The sequence below is a fragment of the Lissotriton vulgaris genome, chromosome 1_1 (genome assembly GCF_964263255.1).
Source record: "Lissotriton vulgaris chromosome 1_1, aLisVul1.2, whole genome shotgun sequence".
NCBI lineage: Eukaryota > Metazoa > Chordata > Amphibia > Caudata > Salamandridae > Lissotriton > Lissotriton vulgaris.
The window spans coordinates 2,139,284,828-2,139,302,618 of record NC_141685.1 but is presented as its reverse complement, the minus strand read 5'-3'; the positions used below and the strand labels follow the sequence as shown (position 1 = coordinate 2,139,302,618).

At 44.4% G+C, this 17,791-nt stretch overlaps 1 protein-coding gene across 2 annotated transcripts in view; it reads right to left on the bottom strand.

Moving 5' to 3' along the window:
* Positions 1-5,342: 5,342 nt before the first annotated feature.
* TSPO (translocator protein) overlaps positions 5,343-17,791 on the bottom strand; it is an 80,536-nt gene continuing 68,087 nt past the window's right edge. For both annotated transcript variants that reach the window (XM_086922238.1, XM_086922247.1), the window contains exon 4: positions 5,343-10,601. In XM_086922238.1, coding sequence (XP_086778364.1) covers positions 10,428-10,601 — 174 coding nt within the window. In that variant the 3' untranslated portion in view covers positions 5,343-10,427. The remainder of the gene's footprint in view (positions 10,602-17,791) is intronic.

Sequence of the window (17,791 nt, the reverse complement as noted above, 5' to 3'; positions counted from 1 at the left end):
GGGGTAGTGGTCTTCAGAGTGACTCAGTCTCTTCTGTTCTGTTCACTGTGTGTTGGAGGCGTATGCCCTTTTTCTTTTTAGGTCTCGGCATCGAGACCTATTGTCTTCGAGTTGCTCCTCAAGTGAGATAGACTGGTGCACGAGCGGACCAGGCTCTGTGGACGCGCTTACACAGGCCAGCCGAAGACACACACACACACGCATACACACAGACAGACGTACACATGCACGCGCGCACACACACACGCGCACACACACATGCGCACACACACACACACTCCCACCCCCCCAACCCACCACCACTCACCGTTTTCTTTTCGTGTGTCCCTCTCCCACTGCAGCAGGTCAGTCTTGGCAGCAGGCAGACTCGGAGGTCGGCGTGTCTTCTCCGGCGATACGATGTGCACGCTCACGGCGACGTGCGCTCCCACCACGCTGTTTCAAGCCCCGCGATCCTCAGCTTGTTGTTTTTGGTATCCCGCTAGGTGCATTTGCCGTGCGCACTCACAACTCTCACTTCTCACCCTCCTCCACCTTACGCGCGGCCAATGCTTGTTAAGAATGCAGGCACTCGCAATATGTCTGTCCATCTTTCTTCCGGGGAAACCCCAAAGTCTGCGTGCGTAGCTTGCACCCTCCGCAACTCGTACCCCCTCACACAGCTCGTTCATGCACCTTCATTCCCGAGACAGAAGATACCATCTCCCGAGGGGGGTGGGTAGGAGTGTTGCTCTCTTTCTAGTTTTCCTTCTGCCTGTTTTTTTTTTTTTTACATTGGCTTTAACCACTGGGATTAGCACTTGTTACCGAAGAACGTTTCACCCTCCACTCCCTTCGGCGAATGGCTCACCCTGTTACTCAGTAACACTCACCCCCGCTGCAGGATGGTGCGCTCCGAGCATCCGGGCCGGCTATAATTGTCCCGGAAGGAGCGCGCGCGTGCGCGGCTGCTGCAGTGTGGATGTATGACGTTACATCGCACACATTGAGATCGCGCGCTTTTCCCCGCACCTATTACATCGCACAGACTATGACATTGTCTGTTTTTACCTCGCTATCTGTTGCAACGCGATTCCGTTGCTTTCTATTGGCCCGTACATTACCCCACAGTACACCAAGTCGCATGGCAAAACAACGCGGTGTTTGATATCGCCTGCGTGAACCCGCCTCTAAGCCCTGGCCCCCACTCCCCCCCCTCTCCCCCTAACGCCAATTCTTCACTTTTTATTGCATGTTTTTTTTGGGGGGGGGTGTAAATAATTTTATAAATGTAAATACAAATACATAAATACATGCATTGTTAAACACATGTCATAGAGCAAGTCCGGTGGGCACTTTTTCAAGGTAAGCATGTTTCCTACTACGTTAAAACTTGTTATATATAACTTCCATTAAATTTATGTGGTTATCAAAAATATACGGCCAAAAAGAATTCCTGGCAATAAATACAGCAGTAGAATGTGTTGTTTAATATCAGTGCGGTGTGAGTGATAAGATCACGAATGCTCACCTCTTACTATTATAACGTGAAAACTAGTAGGTGTGAAAATGAAGGTGCACTCAGGGGGCGGGGTCAAAACTCTAATGATCTCATTTTCAAACGTCCAAGGCCTTCTTCCTGCCTAGGCATGCTGACCGAGATTATTTGTCAGATTATGCCTTCGTATCTATAAAGTGATCTTAAATATTTCTGTCAGCAGTTTCTTTTATTTCTCGGGATGTGATCAAATGATTCAGCTAACAATAATCCATACCGCTGACGCTGGTAGGCAGCTGCACAGTTCACAAAGGAGGACTACCCCACTGAGCTGAAAATAAGATTTCAAGGGTAGTGGGCTGGAAGAGTAAATAGAAACATGAGGTGGAAAAATACAGTGGCTGGCGTAAATATGTGTAAGAAAAGTATGGCCCCGTTTGTTTGCCTTCTGTGTATACAGCCTTTATTAAATACGTTTCTTTGTATTCAGGACCCCATCACTACAATAATGAAATCCTTCCTGAAAAAATTGTTTCACAGTTGCAAATGTCATTGTGAATTTTGTTCGCTGCTCTGTGGCCCGATGTCAGAGGGTAACGCTAGCATACTGAGTGCTTTTGACAAAGTCCAATGCACTCTGAAGCATCACACAAAGTTACCCACCTGTCCACCCACGCACCCAACCATCCATCATGCACCCATCCACATCTGTGAGCCTTAAATATTAATGATTATTAATCCATTCTATCCATTATGAAATAACGTTGGCATCGCAATGGAGGTTCGAACCTTGGTTGACAGCACCAAAGTCGGCAGAGCTAGGCGTCAGACCACATCCTCTTCCTTTGTCTTGTGCGGCGATTTCACATACAAATACACGTTTATTTGACACCCGTTTCATGTTTATTAATGTAATGTTAACATATGCGTGGCTGTTACATGTATATTATTAATTATGTTGTTTCCATATTATATATTGACATCTGCAAGCTGAGCAATGTTTCATGGCGTCAGTTGTCACGTTGGCATCGCTAGCGATGTCATGTTTTTTTTTTTATTAAAAACACGTTTATTTGCAATGTTTCATGTGTTCCATGTTTTTATTATATATTGACCGATTTCACATACAAAAACACGTTTATTTGCAATGTTTCATGCTTATGAATCCACCCATCATTCATTCCTGCATGCATCCACCCACCCATCACCCATCATTCATTCCTGCATGCATCCACCCACCCATCCACCATTCATCATCCATATATTAACAACTTTGAGCCTTAAATATGAATGATTATTAATCCATTCTATCCATTATGAAATGACTTTTGCATTTCAAGAAAGATTTAACAATTTTTTTAAAAAAGGGTGGGATTACACCAGTTAATTCCGTGGCCTTTTCATTATGTATCACCCAGGTGGGTCGGTCAGTGGAAACAACTCAAGGCATGGCACAAGCTATTCATTTTGTTATGTTTCTTGCGCCCAAACATTTTCCAGGCCTCAGATGACCCAACAGAGTCCTACTCTGGCACTGACATGTTTAGCTATGGCTGAAAGAAATATTTACTCACAAAAGCACTATGTATTGAACATCTTGGCCCTAATCTGGTCCTGGATTCTAGAACACAGTGACTAGCAGCCTCACCCCTGATGTTAGCAGCCAGATGGAACTGGAGCAGAAAAACAAATCTCGCTCAAACTATGTCCTGCTGGGCTTGTTTGCCATAAACCAAGAACTTCGTTTTTCAGTTTTAAGAAAAAAAAATCTCCCCACTTTCTCCTCTCGTTCCTTAAAGGCTATTTTTAACTGGTAACGAGTTTTAGCGGTACCTCCAAGCCCGCAAGTTCCCTCAGGGACAAAATGTCCCACGCGTACATTTTTTTTAATCCACACCATGGTTTTAATGAAAGCATTTGCCATCTGCCAAATTTCAGGGCAGACATTTTTTTAAACGACCCTGTCAAAATATATAAAATATACACATATACAAGTAGGAACACTGAGCAGGTGTGAGAAAAATGTATTATATAATGCAAGTCAATTCATTTATTTGTGGAAGAGGTGTGGCGCAGCGGCCAGGGCGTCTGACTCCGGAGCACAGGGGTTCACGGTTTAATCCCCGGCAATGAGGGCAGGTCAGCCCAGCACCATGTGACAATGCGCAATAGCTCACTTAATCTTCCCCACGGCCACCAGCGCCTTGATGACTTTGGGCAATTTTTCGCGCTTTACAAATACTGGATTTACATTACCCATTCTAAGCCAGATTGCATTTTAATAAATCGGTGGTTCGATGAGCACAAAGTATGACTTGACACCAAGTTGTGAAAATATCCCGTAATTCATCACAGACCATCCATTATTCACACATATAACAGGCACCACCCAAAGTGTGTGTGTGTGTGTGTGTGTGTTTGTGTGTGTGTGTCTCTGTGAAGTAATTTGTATTAGTCGTGTTTGTGTGAGACTTTTTCTTAGGGGTGGGAGGGTTGAGGGTTAATTCGGGCAGGATAAGTCGGCCAGGAAGGTATAATGCGAGGCACTGCAAGGTTTGTGTGAAAGTGTTTATCGGTGTGAATACTGTCCGTGGAGACCCCAATCACCAGACCCAGCCTGCGCGCTGCGCCCTTTAAAACTGTGACCAGACTTGCTGGCAGCAAACAAGGCTGTCTTTTCCAAAGTGCGCTTTTGTGTCTAGGCGGTGGGGTGGGTTTCTGCCTCCATGGATTTTCTTGGGTTGATTAATGGTTTTTGTCTCTGGGAGCAGCAGGGTTATTCTTTTTCAGCACTGAACTGAAACTGGGAACGACGTCTTGGAGGCACATTCCCCCAGTTCACGCAGACTTTAGTTTTGTTCACTCCCTTCTCGGTTGCAGTGTTGGCCATAACACCAGCTTAGCGGTTCGTTATTAATTCCAGAAGGATTTTAGTGAATATCTCGTCTCATTGACTCACTCTGAAGAGACTGCTGTTTAAATGGGAGAGAGCGATGTCCAGCCAGCCTGGTACCTCCAGGCAGCATCGCCAGATTTGGAGGTAGAGCGTGCCATATATTTTTTAATACCACGGTTATGGTACAGAGGCCAAATCAGAACCCCTCTGGTCTTGTAATCCACGGAGTGCTCATTTCCAGAAACATTCTGCTGCCTTTGTATGTAGGCCTCATTGTTTGCTTACTAGTGTTAAAATATTGATAAATAATTGGAATTCCAAAATTAACTCTAAGCAAAAGTCTTGCTGCTCAGAGGGTTAGTCCAATGTTTTCTGTGTTTTTTATTTTCTCTCTCCCTTCCACAGACTTGCGTTTATTTAACTACAAATATCTTCTAACTACAATTACTGCGCCTCTGGGTGCTGGTTGGCTACAGTAAGTAAATTCAGGTATTGCGAGAGAGAAAAGTGCAGGCCTTGAAGCAAAGTTAATGACCTCTGTTTTCAATCTACTTCGTTGGTGTGAAATTCAGATGTCTGGAAGATGGCCGTTCCTGCTCCAGAACAGCCTTGGCACCTGTTGGCGTCTGGGTGTGTGTGGGGGGCTCTGTGTGTGTGTGGGGCTCTGTGTGTGTGGGCCTCTGTGTGTGTGGGGGGGCTCTGTGTGTGTGGGGGGGGAGGGTGTGGGTGGCTTTGTATGTGTGTGTGGGTGGCTTTGTGTGTGTGGCTCTGTGTGGGTGTAAATGCAATAGGTCCTGCATTTGCCAGCGATTACGCTATTGGCATTGTAAATGACAATGCCATTACTTTAAAGATTAAGCTATTGGCAATGTAAATGACAATGCCATTTATTTATGATTAAAAAAAAAGTCATGAGCAATGCCAATAGCTCTACCTTTAATGATGCCGAGACCATTGCATTGTAAATGCTTGTTTTTAATAAACTTTGTTTATTGAAGTTTTCATGTAAATACAGTACATATGATTTATTAGAGACAGCATATATATGGGACAACAGCAATTTACATATGACAGAGTTATATATAAGATATGAAGTAATTATCTGGGTCATAACAACAAAACAGGTATCAGTCAGGACTTTCAATTAATGGCCGAATGAAGAGCATGCATCGTTCGCATTACAAAACACCCAATCCCAGATTGAGCTATATGGAATCAATAGGGGAAGGGGGCAGCATGACACAGTGTACACACAAAAGGATAAACATTATAGGGAATTAGCAGTACATGGCATGACAATATGCAAGGTTACAGTTCTATGTCAAGTGATCAGTCTACAGGGAACAGTTGTTTACATTCATTTGAGGTAGTTCATCCACCCTTCCTGGGCCCGGAGTATGTACATCCAATTGGCTATCCTGTCCTACAATCCCAGGTACATTTTGTGAAAATGAAGGGGAATCTACTCTAGCCCGTGCCCAGTGCAGGAATGGTTCTCATATATCACGGGGTCTAGATGCTGTTGGCATCAACTCCCAGTATGTGCCAAGTTGTATATGTTACATCAGATAGCCAGGCTGTGAATTTAGGCAAAACTCTACAGCCCCATCTGACGGCTACCTGGCGCCTGGCATACAACAATAAAAGAGCATGTAGTTTGCGTCTGGTAGGTTCCGTGTCAGTTACCAAACCTAGGAGACCTAGTTGTGGTGAGGGATCATCAGATCTTCCAATTAGTTGATTGATAGCATCGAAAACTTCAGTCCAGTAATCAGTAAGTAAAGGGAAGCTCCAAGCCACATGTAAGAAAGTAGCCTCATCCATGCCACATCTCCAGCATTGTCCCTTAAACCCATGCGGTGGAGGCTAACAGGGGTGCGATAATATCTATGCAGGAATTTAAAATGCTCTAGGCGCAGTTTGTAGTTGGGTGAGAGTTCCAAGAGTTGTTTACAACAAAAGGACCATTGCATATCGCGCAATGGTGGGTCTAGTTCTCTATTCCAAAGTTGCATAGAGTTTGGCAGTACAATCAGGGCTTGGTCTTGCATAGTAGTGTATAGACGAGTCACTAATTTTTTCGGTGAAGCTCGAGCCAATACATTTTGGAGTGCAAGCAGTGTTGGAGGCTCATCTGGAAAACCCTCCCAGAATGCCCGACAGGATGACTTCAATTTATAAATATAATAAGTGAATGTGTCCCGGAATAGCGCATTTGAACCCTCCTCTCCTATCTGTGGATCCCTGAACACCCCATCGGGGTATATATCAGCGAATGTATGTAAAGAAGTGCCGGCTAAGGATATCTCACCTCCACTCTCCGCCAGACAGGAAAGCATTGGGTTATATTTCAGCGGAATGGCCGGTGCGTATAATAGTGGGGGATGGGCTCGCCTTTGCAATTCCCGCCACGCCCAACGCAATGTGTTGGCCGAATCTACATCAGTAGTGGGTCTCAGAGCTACTTTTTAGGTCGAGCCTGGTCAGCTCATGCGCGGATCTGTAAGCCATGCTGTATTGAGTTAAGGATTTGAAACCCTGCCCACTCTATTGTCCTTTGTAAACGCTGGCTCTGATTCCTTAACCGCCTTGTTAGTCCCTCCTTAGTACAGCCTTGCCTTCATTTGAATCCTCCCATGGCAACTGGCCCTTTTACTTCTGTTGAGACACGGTATGATTTAATACGTCTGTAAGCATTATTCTTTTTAATGGGGTTTTGCACTAGTGCAGGCACGAAGTGCTTTCCTTCTATTCAGCCCGCCATGCGCACCTTCACAGCAGCTGGGACAATGGCGGGCGCTTGTTTGCAATGCCATAGGTCTCGCATTTACAAGAGCTTGAGCTATTGGCATTGTAAATGGCAATAGCGTAAAACTCTCGCAAATGCGAGACCTACGGCATTGTAAATATTTTTCTTATTTTCAAAGCCCTCATGCCGCACGTTGTTGTTCATGAAGGCCACGCCCCTTTCTTTAGAAGAGCAGTGTCTAAGGAAAGGTGCATGGCATCTATTAAAGTGAAACCACGGCATGGGGGCTTTTACTAAAGGAAGTATTTGTTTGATGAACAGATGCTTTTTTTGTATGGGCCCCATGTTGCAGTTTTACTTTAATAGTGGCTCCGCACCTTTTGTTAGACACTGCATTTTTAAAGAAAGCGGCGCGGCTTCATGCACATGAAAGTGCGGCATGGGGGCTTTAACAAAAAAAAAATATTTGCAATGCCATAGGTCTCGCATTTGTGAGAGTTTAATCTATTGGCATTTACAATGCCAACAGTTCAAACTCTCACAAATGCGAGACCTATAGCATTGCAAATGCTTGCTCGTATGTAGTAGAGCCTACAACACTTTGGGAAATGGGGCAGGGCTGCTAATTTACTTGCAAGGAAAAAAACTCTACAATGTTCTGCATATTTACTACCTGTTGCTGCTCTGTGCAGAAGTTCAAGATGTTAATTTTGGCTTAGGTCTCGAACTTCCTTCACAATGACTGGCTGTCTTCTGTGGAAAACCTTACTTCCATTTACACACGCAGACACACAGCACCTTCAATTCACTGCGGGAAAACAACGCTACTTGTGTAGCCTTCTGACCATTGGTCTTAATGGGCTCCCCGACTCTTTACCATGATCCTGGTCCAATGGCTTGCTTCCTTCGATTGCACAAGAAAAAATAATTTCTCTACCTGGACAACTTTCTCATGAATGGAGGTTAAATAGGAAGCAAAGTTTGGTTTCACCTAGACACTCAAGATTTTGTACGACCCTGGGCCCTCTGGAAACTACCACAGATCCTACTTGATGTCTTTAATGAATCTTCAGCTCATTTAGGGCAATTGTTCACTCCAGCTTGGTAACAGCCATGCCTCTTTGTGAGGAAAGACTACCACTTCTTGAATAACAAGGCAATAAGCTTGGTGTTTCAATACATTTGGGTATAAGGTTCCTCCTTAAAGGTAGTCAATATTCCCCAAGGGCCACATATGATCCTTGCAGCTTCATATATCGTATTTTTGGGATTAGTCCCAATAGCAACAGTCCAAGCAGTGGTAAGGCAAGGGGTGGTGAAGGCGGTCCGCCCCGGGCAGCACATCTTTTAAGGGCAGCAGCCTCCCCCCCACTCTTACATACGGCTGCAGGGCGGCTGCCTCAGTCAGCAACTAGTCTAGCTACGCCACAGAGTCCAAGCCCATTTGAATAGTTCCATCCTTACTCTCATCATTGTAATGGTGAGCACAGACTCTCAAAAATGTTAGTGTGATGCCTCTTTCTCTTGCCTCTTACCTGAGACACAATCACAACCATCTTCTTACAATATGGGTGGGGTAGTCACTGCAAGGAATTCTGAATCAGTGCCTTTTTTGGCTGAAGGCAGTTCTCTCAGCATTGAAAGCCTTAATCTTTGGCGAGTCCTAAATTGGGGATAATACACCACCTTTTCTGGCATAATTAAGGGACTTCCTTCTTTTTCAGCATTTGTTTGGTGAACACAAAGGTAACAGGATGAAGCTGGAGTCCCCGATACAATGTTTGGGGGAAACATTTAGCATAGAGTTTTCACCTATAGACCTGTAAAACAGTAATCTTGCATATTAGTTATAAAGTACCGGGACTGAGGAGAAACAGCGCCCTCATCCTGCTCAACTTTACCGCAGCCTTTGGCAATGTCTTCCATAATACCCTCATGAGAAAACTCCACTACATTGGCATACAAGTATCTGCTCTCAAATGGATCTGTTCCTTCTTCAGGGTCAGGCTGACACCCTTCAGATCAGAAACCAAGAAATAGATATACAGAATCCCACAGTGATCATTTCTCAGCCCCACTCTTTTAGACAAATACATGACAACTCGCCAACGTCACTGTCATCTCCTATGCCAATGACACCAAACTCATCCTTTCCCTGACGGACAAGACAACCATCACCAGAATCAAGTTTACCAACTGCATGACCATGGTTGCAGGCTGGATGTGAACAACTTTCTTAAGCGCAACTTGAATAGACTGAATGACTTCTTCAGCAATAAGACTTCCAATTCGGACTCCATCTGGTGGCCTTTAGAGCCAGGACCAACGCCCACAGGCCACGCAAGAAATCTAGGGATCATGCTAGATAACAAGCTCAACATGACAGCTCAAGTCAAAGCAGTGTACACCTTCTGCTTCCACATCCGTTGCATGTTGCGAAAGATCTTCAAATGGTTGCCTCACTAAAACGACCACCACACATGCACTCATCCCCTGCAGGCTGGACTACGGCAACACACTCTGCGTGGGTATCTATAAACAACTTCGACACATACTCCAACTCATCTAGAACACCACCACAATACCCATACTCTACTTCCCACATTCCAACTCTGAAAGCCTCACTGGCTCCCCATTCACAAGTGCAGCCATTTAAAACTTTTCACGCACACATAGAAAGCCCTACACAACACAGGACCAGCACATCTGAACAGTCGCATACACTTTCACTAGACACCTACGATCTGCCTCATTCTCACTCGCACAAACTCCCTGCATCCGCAAAAGCTAAACTAGAGGTTGCTCATTCTCCTATATCGCACCCATGACGTGGAACAACCGCCTTCAACTCATCAGTGCTTCCTCCTCACTTCTCAAGTTCCACAAGAAGCTAGAGATCTGGTTCTTCGTATAAGCACATTGTGAACCACATACTTACCCAATCGCCGGGATTCCCCTGGGTGATTAGTACGCAATACAAATAAACATAACAACCTGCCACTCAAGACAGGATTAGATTTAACAAAAAGACACTTGCCGATATTTTTTCACAAACAGAATTCTTTTTATACAGAGTAGAAAAGACAAAGATTTTTAGATTACTTTCATTGCATGGTTTGGTTGTCATCATTTCACTCACTGCCTCACTATAAACATGTTATCAGTAATACAACATATGTTCAAAGAATGTACAATCATGTTTAAACAAAAGTTACAGTATTGTTACTTTTAAGTAGTTATACCTTCAATGTCTGTATAAAATGTATATTTTCAATATAACTATTGAGAATTAAACGGTCATATTTTTACTCGATTTTCTTGTCTCTGTTGTCTCTCCAAATACAATAATTCAAAGTAGTGGCGACGCATAGCCATGCCAGATAAGGGTACATGCAATAGGCTGCTGTTTTGTTTATAGGATACCAGGAAATTGTTGTGGCGAGCGCTGTTCCAGTCATGAAAACTACTTCAATTGCAGCCTGTGAAAAATAAATAATACACGATTAACGTGATTAGACAGTATGCAGTATATCTACATTCAATCAACAGTTACAAAATGGTAATAGGGGAAATGCAGCAATCAGTGTTTTAAATTCTGAATTTATTAGGCCAATGTTGTTCATTTTTCCACAACCACAGAATGCAGTTATATGCATTTACCACCCTCGTCAAAAATAATTTCCCTATGTTGGTCCCGATCCTCCGCATCCCAGCAAATCTTCTTACAGGCCTCTTGTTTATGAAGTGCATTTTTAGTGGCACAAACCCATTTCCTCTTCTGTACCTTAATCTCAAATACTAATTTGCCTTACAGGTCTCCCATCTAATTTTTCTGAATCACAGATTTAAGACACTGGATCTCTCTTAGAACTGTTTTCCCTTACATGCACCATTATGGTACTCCTTTTCAGACTGACTGAATGAATGATTTACATTGCACCTATTTGCCACCAGAGTGATCACAGTGTGATTAGATACGTAACCTAGGGAGAGCATGCCTCGGTCAATTGAAACGAACAGTGAACATAACAAGGTGTTCACTGCCTCTCAATACTTAAAGAGTAGGCGGATTTTAGATGGATGAGCTTTCTGAAGTGTGATTTCTTACACAGAAAACAATCAGCCATATAAGTCAAGTGATTAGAAATGAGAAAAGCCCAAAGCTGGATGAGAGCTCATAGAAAAGTTTGAAGTGGGAATTTAGAAATGGGAAGTAAAGTTCCCACTCAATAGACAGTCACAAAGGGACTCCAAAGTAATAGATGGTCGAGGAGTGGGAGATCCCATGATGACAGCCATTTTACATTTTTATGTTTTTGTTAACTCCATTTTCTAAACCCAAAACAAGATTTTGGCGTGCTCTTGCTAGCAGCACAAATGGTAGGCGGGCATGGGATGTACTGTAGGAGAACAATGGCAAGTCTACTTAGTGGCCCCTCTGTCCCGAGACAGTCACCACACTAATGCCACAGTATGCAGTCTTTTAGCTTAACAATAAATATACAACTTGCTCCCCTCACACTTCTTTGTTGCTTGATAATACAAGTACATGAATCAGGACTATTTCTGATTATGTAGGTTTATTTAGTTTCACCCTTTACTTTTCAATTTCAAATACAAAAAGATTTTTCCATTGCATGTTTGAGAAACACACGAAACATGTAACACTTAATAACAAATATGAAAACCATGAATGACAACACAATAATTTCAAAAACATCAAATTCAACAAAAATGAAACACATTGCACTCATTGATTTGTATCCATTTAGCCCTCTTTCAGACTCTTTGTCCTTCAATGATCTTATGAAAAGGAGTATTTTTGATACCAGCATTTCTGTTTCCAATTTGAGTATTTGAACAAATGCTGCAATACTACAATAATGTGCAATGTGTTGTTTCATTTTTGTTGAATTTGATGTTTTTGAAATTATTGTGTTGTCATTCATGGTTTTCATATTTGTTATTAAGTGTTACATGTTTCGTGTGTTTCTCAAACATGCAATGGAAAAATCTTTTTGTATTTGAAATTGAAAAGTAAAGGGTGAAACTAAATAAACCTACATAATCAGAAATAGTCCTGATTCATGTACTTGTATTATCAAGCAACAAAGAAGTGTGAGGGGAGCAAGTTGTATATTTATTGTTTTGAGAGGGTCCAGCCCCCCCCCCCCCACGTCCCGGGACCATAACTCCTTAAGCTTTAGCAGTCTTTTAGCTTAAGGCTTGAGCCAAGAAATGTTGCTTCTGTTACCCGCCACCACATTAGCTCAATTTTAGAGATGGAAATAATTAGTTGGGAATCTCTCAGAATTAGCATTTAGGCTAGAAATTGGAGGCGGTAGTGATGCATTCCTAATTACAGTGACATACTTTTACAGGTCAGGCAGTTGCATAGTATTAACTACTTGGGAATGATTAGTCATAAATGATGCATTTGCGACATGTCTGTCTATACTACAAATGCTATATTAGTGATGTATTTGTGCTATACCTTAAAGATTTAAATGAGTTACCAAGACACAGCATGAATGTCATTACATTTACTTAAAACCTTAATCAAATTGTTACTAAAGACATATGAGACTTCGGCTGCCCATCCTTAAAATGAATAGTTGTGCAAGGATTAGAAACCCCATATATAGACAGCCTACATCAGCTTTCCTTTAATGCAGGAGTCCAAGAATCCCTCAGTAACAGAAAATTCCAACATCTGATGAACATGTAATTGAACATATAATGAAACACGGGGAGCTGCAAAGGAATTTTAGTCTGTAAACTGCTAAGAGAAATACAGTGTAAAAAACACTGGGGGATTGGTTCTGGAGGATGCGACTCTTTCCCAAGTAATACGTCCGAAATCCTGCCAGGTCAACACACAAGTTAAATAAAATCATCCTGGTTCAACTCCCGATGGCTATGACATGCAGCAGACAGGCCTAACTTGTGGAAAATTTGTTAAGTATCTAGCAGCTAAAATGGGTAAAAAATCATAACACAATAAAAATACATTTACCTTCTAAAGATCAAGAAACATCTAATAAAAAAAATATAAACAAGTATGATTATAATTCAATCAGGGGAACCGGAGCATTTAATTTTGAAACTTTTAGGGCAAATAGTGGCAAGAAAAGTAAAGTGCCAATCAAAAGTCACTGCTCGGCGAGATTTCAGGCATACAGCAATGGAGTCAATCAGCGGCCTATTCTTTCTTAGTCTTTTTTATGAAGTGGAAATCCTCCAGCTGGAAAAGGCTGTATCTAAAGATGCCCCCCTTCAAAGTCAAACAGTAGTTAGATGCGGTCACACTGAACCTATTGGTTTTGGCAGTAAAAGCTCTGAGCAGGGAAAGTTCAAATTTTGCACCTGCCAAAATGTCCTCTTGTTGGCGCGATGCTCCTCGCAAGATTTCTACCTTCAGACTTCAGTCTCTTTTTTTGGAGCTTAAAACCCTGCAGAGAAATAAGGCTGCAGGAGGTATCTTAGGAGGTCCTGCCAAATTTGGTTAAATGTGCTGTGAGGTCCTACTGGAGGTCTTGTTCGTTGAAATATTTTCTAAGTTCCACTTACCTCCCTTTGGTCACTTCTAAGGCTCCCAGGACCTCTGGGAAAGCACTCAAGAGGGCCAAGAGCTGCTCTAGCAGTGCCTAACAGCAGCATCCAGTCGTAACTTATCAGGCAGTCACCGCAGGAAAATGTCCCTGTATCCAAACACAAGGCCTGCCAACTAACCCTTGGATTCCCCTTCTCAGTCCTGGGTACAAATGGGAGCATCATGCCTCCACATAGGTCACATACATCAGGTCCAGTCCTCTTCTGTTCATCCACAGGTCCATGTGTGTTCTGAGATCCTAGGGGGATTAGGGGTCATGTTTGTAGAATTCACTAGCCTGTGGATGGGGATGACTCGTGGGCATCTCCTAACCAACAGACAAACCTCTCCCTTTTGTAGCACATCTTGTTTGCCTTAATGCAAGCCATTTCACAGAGCGCCATTCTCAGGGAAAATCAAGATGGCAGAACCTTTCTGCAACTGAGTAAGGCCTGTGCCCAACCAGGGGTGTGTATTGTGAAATGATCAGTCCCCTCCACCGCAACCACAACAAACTAGTTCTGGGACAAGCTCCCCCTTTCACTGGAAAAGGGAACCAGGCTGGCTTTAGCTGTCCCAGAGATCAAAGGGCCCCACTTCACACTTAACTCTGAATGGGCTAACACTGGTACCTTTCAAGTTAATGTACTCCTGAATCGTCCTCCAACAGCCTTTTTTCTGAGAAGCTGCCCACAAAACACCTGTGTTCTGCCTGACTCGCACCCAAACCCCCTATCCCGAATTCACCACAGTGGGGGATGCTCTCCAACATCGCCGTCAAGACCTGGAATGACCCACCTCTCCACCTCCGAACAGCACCTCCCTCGCGGATTTCAGTAAAGCTCAACACCTGGCTCTTTGATGGAGACACGCCGCCTTCATCATCCAGATCCGCCTAGGGGTGACAGTGTGCGCTCTACAAATTCAGATTTAATTGATTGATAAGTCACATACTTTACACCTAGGTCTTCCTTTCAAAAGGCGCACATCATGGTTTCTGCTTTGGCACCAATTTTCACACCTAGACAAAGGGAAAACACTGACAAGGAGGGCAGCTGGCACCCTGCCTTGTGGGCTACAATGTCTCCATAGATGTGACTTATTTAATATTTAGAAGCTGGGTTCCTTCTTTCAAACAGGGTTATTTTGAAAGGTTCATCTGTTGGTTTAAAATCTGCAGTAACAGGCTACACATAGCCATGAAGCAAAGTTTTTGTCAGCAAGTGGATGGCACTATATGTGCAGCATTTCAGAGGAGGCCAACATCCATGCAATGGGTGTATTTCCTGCCCCATAAAATATGGCCTTACTGGAACTTTAAATATGCCAATTTGGAATAAGCCAATTTGTTCACATTTAAGGGTCAGAGCCGATATAGTGAAGACTCCCGAGTGGACAGAATTACAAAAGCGTCATCATCAGTCCACAAAAAATTAGGGAGACAATGCAAAAAGAGACATTTATAAAATACAATCACTCAAAAAACAATTGCTTCCCTTACTCCCTAAAATGTATTTTTATTCAAAGGGTCTGATATCTTTCATGGTAAAGAAGCAGACTTAGTCACATGTGATTATGGCACAACATAGGTTTGCTGTATTTATCTGGACACAATTGTATGAACATGTTCTTGTTTTATTTAGTAAAGAAAACCAGTATGTTATGTTACTGCAATTTATACAGCACACAAATGCAGTGTCTTGCTGAACCGGAGCTTAAAACCAGAACGCTCTAATTATTGAGCAAACATCCTAGAAATTAAAAAGCCATGTTTTAAGTACTTTCCTGAACCGAAGAAAGGAAGGGGTGGCCCTGATATGAGGTGGGAGATGGTTCCAGAGTTTTGTAGTATCAGTAACAAAACTTCCTTTACTCCAGGTTTGGTCGGTGACCTTCTCTACGCGGCCACTACTTCGGATAGCCTTTACTTTGCATCGTTAGTACGCAGAAACCATTACTTCGCATGGTTTTACTGCACATGACCGTTACTTTGCAGGATATCCACATCGTTGTTTTTATTTAGGCGCTTCCGTTTCTAAATAACGTAGTACGACTCTGAAAACCCAGGAGGCTGGAGCAGGGGAAGGTGATCCACGAGAAGAGAGAGGTAAGTGAGGCTGTGTGAACGATCGTGTAGGTGTAGTGTCATGGGCATCCGCAGAAATGTTTCCAGGGGGGGGCAACATTTTAACTTCATCACCATTCCCCGACATGATTGAGCACAAGTATTAAATACATTAAAAAAAATCTAATAAGACACAGAGCTTAAATAAACAAAGAAACCCATAGGGGGAAGAGAAAAATCTTGTGAGGCACCACAGCAGACGACCTGGCAACTACAATAAAACAGAGGGAAATACTAAAAATGACCGGAAAAAAACAAAAACATTTTAAATCAGGTTGATGCGGTTCTAGAGCATGGGAACTCACAAACTTTCTCTCAGGGGCCAAATTTAAAGTGTGGTTTGTGGCCGAGAGCTGCACCGGTGGAGGCGGGGTCAGTGGGGGAGGGGGTGAAGCTAGAGCAACAAAAACAACTATGACCATGAGATTGAACACAGGTCCCTGCAGCGGACGCCTTCGTCCACGTAGCCACCAGACCCGGCATACACACATCTTTCTTTCTCTCTCTCTCTCTCTCTATCTCTCTGTCTGGTTCTCTGTCTCCCTCCCTCTCTCTATCTCTCTGTCTCCCTCCCTCTCCCTGTCTCTCTCTGTCTCACTCACTCTATCTCTCTCTCCCTCGCTATTTCTCTGTCTCCCTCCCTCTCTCTCCCTGTCTCTCTCCCTCTGTCTCTCTCCCTCTGTCTCCCTCCCTCTGTCTCCCTCCCTCTGTCTCCCTCCCTCTGTCTCCCTCCCTCTGTCTCCCTCCCTCTGTCTCCCTCCCTCCCTTTGTCTGTCTACCTCCCTCTTTCTGTCTACCTCCCTCTGTCGCCCTCCTCCCTCTGTCTGTCTCTCTCTGTCTGTCGACCTCTGTCTGTCGCCCTCTGTCTGTCGCCCTCTGTCTGTCGCCCTCTGTCTGTCTCCCTCCCTCTGTCTCCCTCTCTCTCTCTCTCCCTGTCTCCCTCTCTGTCTCCCTCCCTCTCTCTCTATCTCTCTCTCTCCCTCCCTTTCCCTCTCTCTGTCTCCATCTGTCTCACTCACTCTGTCTTTCTATCTCGCTCTCTCTCCCTGTCTCCCTCCCTCTTTCTCCCTATGTCTCCCTCCCTCTGTCTGTCTCTCTCCCTCTGTCTGTCTACCTCCCTCTGTCGCCCTCCTCCCTCTGTCTGTCGCCTTTTGTCTATCTGTCTCCCTCCCTCTGTTTCCCTCCCGCTGTCTCCCTCTCGCTCTCTGTCTCCCTCCCTTTGTCTCCCTCCCTCTGTCTGTCTCCCTCTGTCTGTCTCCCTCTGTCTGTCTCCCTCTGTCTGTCTCCCTCTGTCTGTCTCCCTCTGTCTGTCTCCCTCTGCCTGTCTCCCTCTGCCTGTCTACATCCCTCTGTCTCCCTCCCTCTGTCTACCTCCCTTTGTCACCCTCTCACTGTCTCCCTCTGTCTTTCTCCCTCGCTCTATCTCCCTCTCTCTGTCTCCCTCTCTGTCTCCCTCTCTGTCTCCCTCTCTGTCTCCCTCTCTGTCTCCCTCTCTGTCTCCCTCTCTGTCTCCCTCTGTTCCCTCCCTCTCTCTCTCCCTCCGTCTCCTTCTATGTCTCTCTGTCTGTCTTAGTCTCTGCCCCTACCTGTCTGTCCCTGTCTCTGCCTCTATCTGTCTGTCTTCATCTATCCCTGTTTCCCTCCCTCCGTCTCCCTCTCCGCGTCTCTGTCTGTCTCTGCGTGTCTTCCCCTGTCCCTGTCTCTGCCTCCATCTGTCTCTGTCTGTCTCTGTCTCCCTCCCTCCCTCTCTCTCTCTGTCTCCCTCCCTCTCTGTCTCCCTCTCTCTCTCCTTCTCCCTCGCTCTCTCTCTCTCGGTCTCCCTCTGTATCCCTGTCTCACTCACTCTGTCTGTCTCCCTCTCTCTCTCTGTCTCCCTCTCTCGGTCTCCCTCCCTCCCTCTGTCTCCCTCCCGCAGTCTCTGTCCCTCAGTCGCCCTCCCTCTGCCTCCCCCC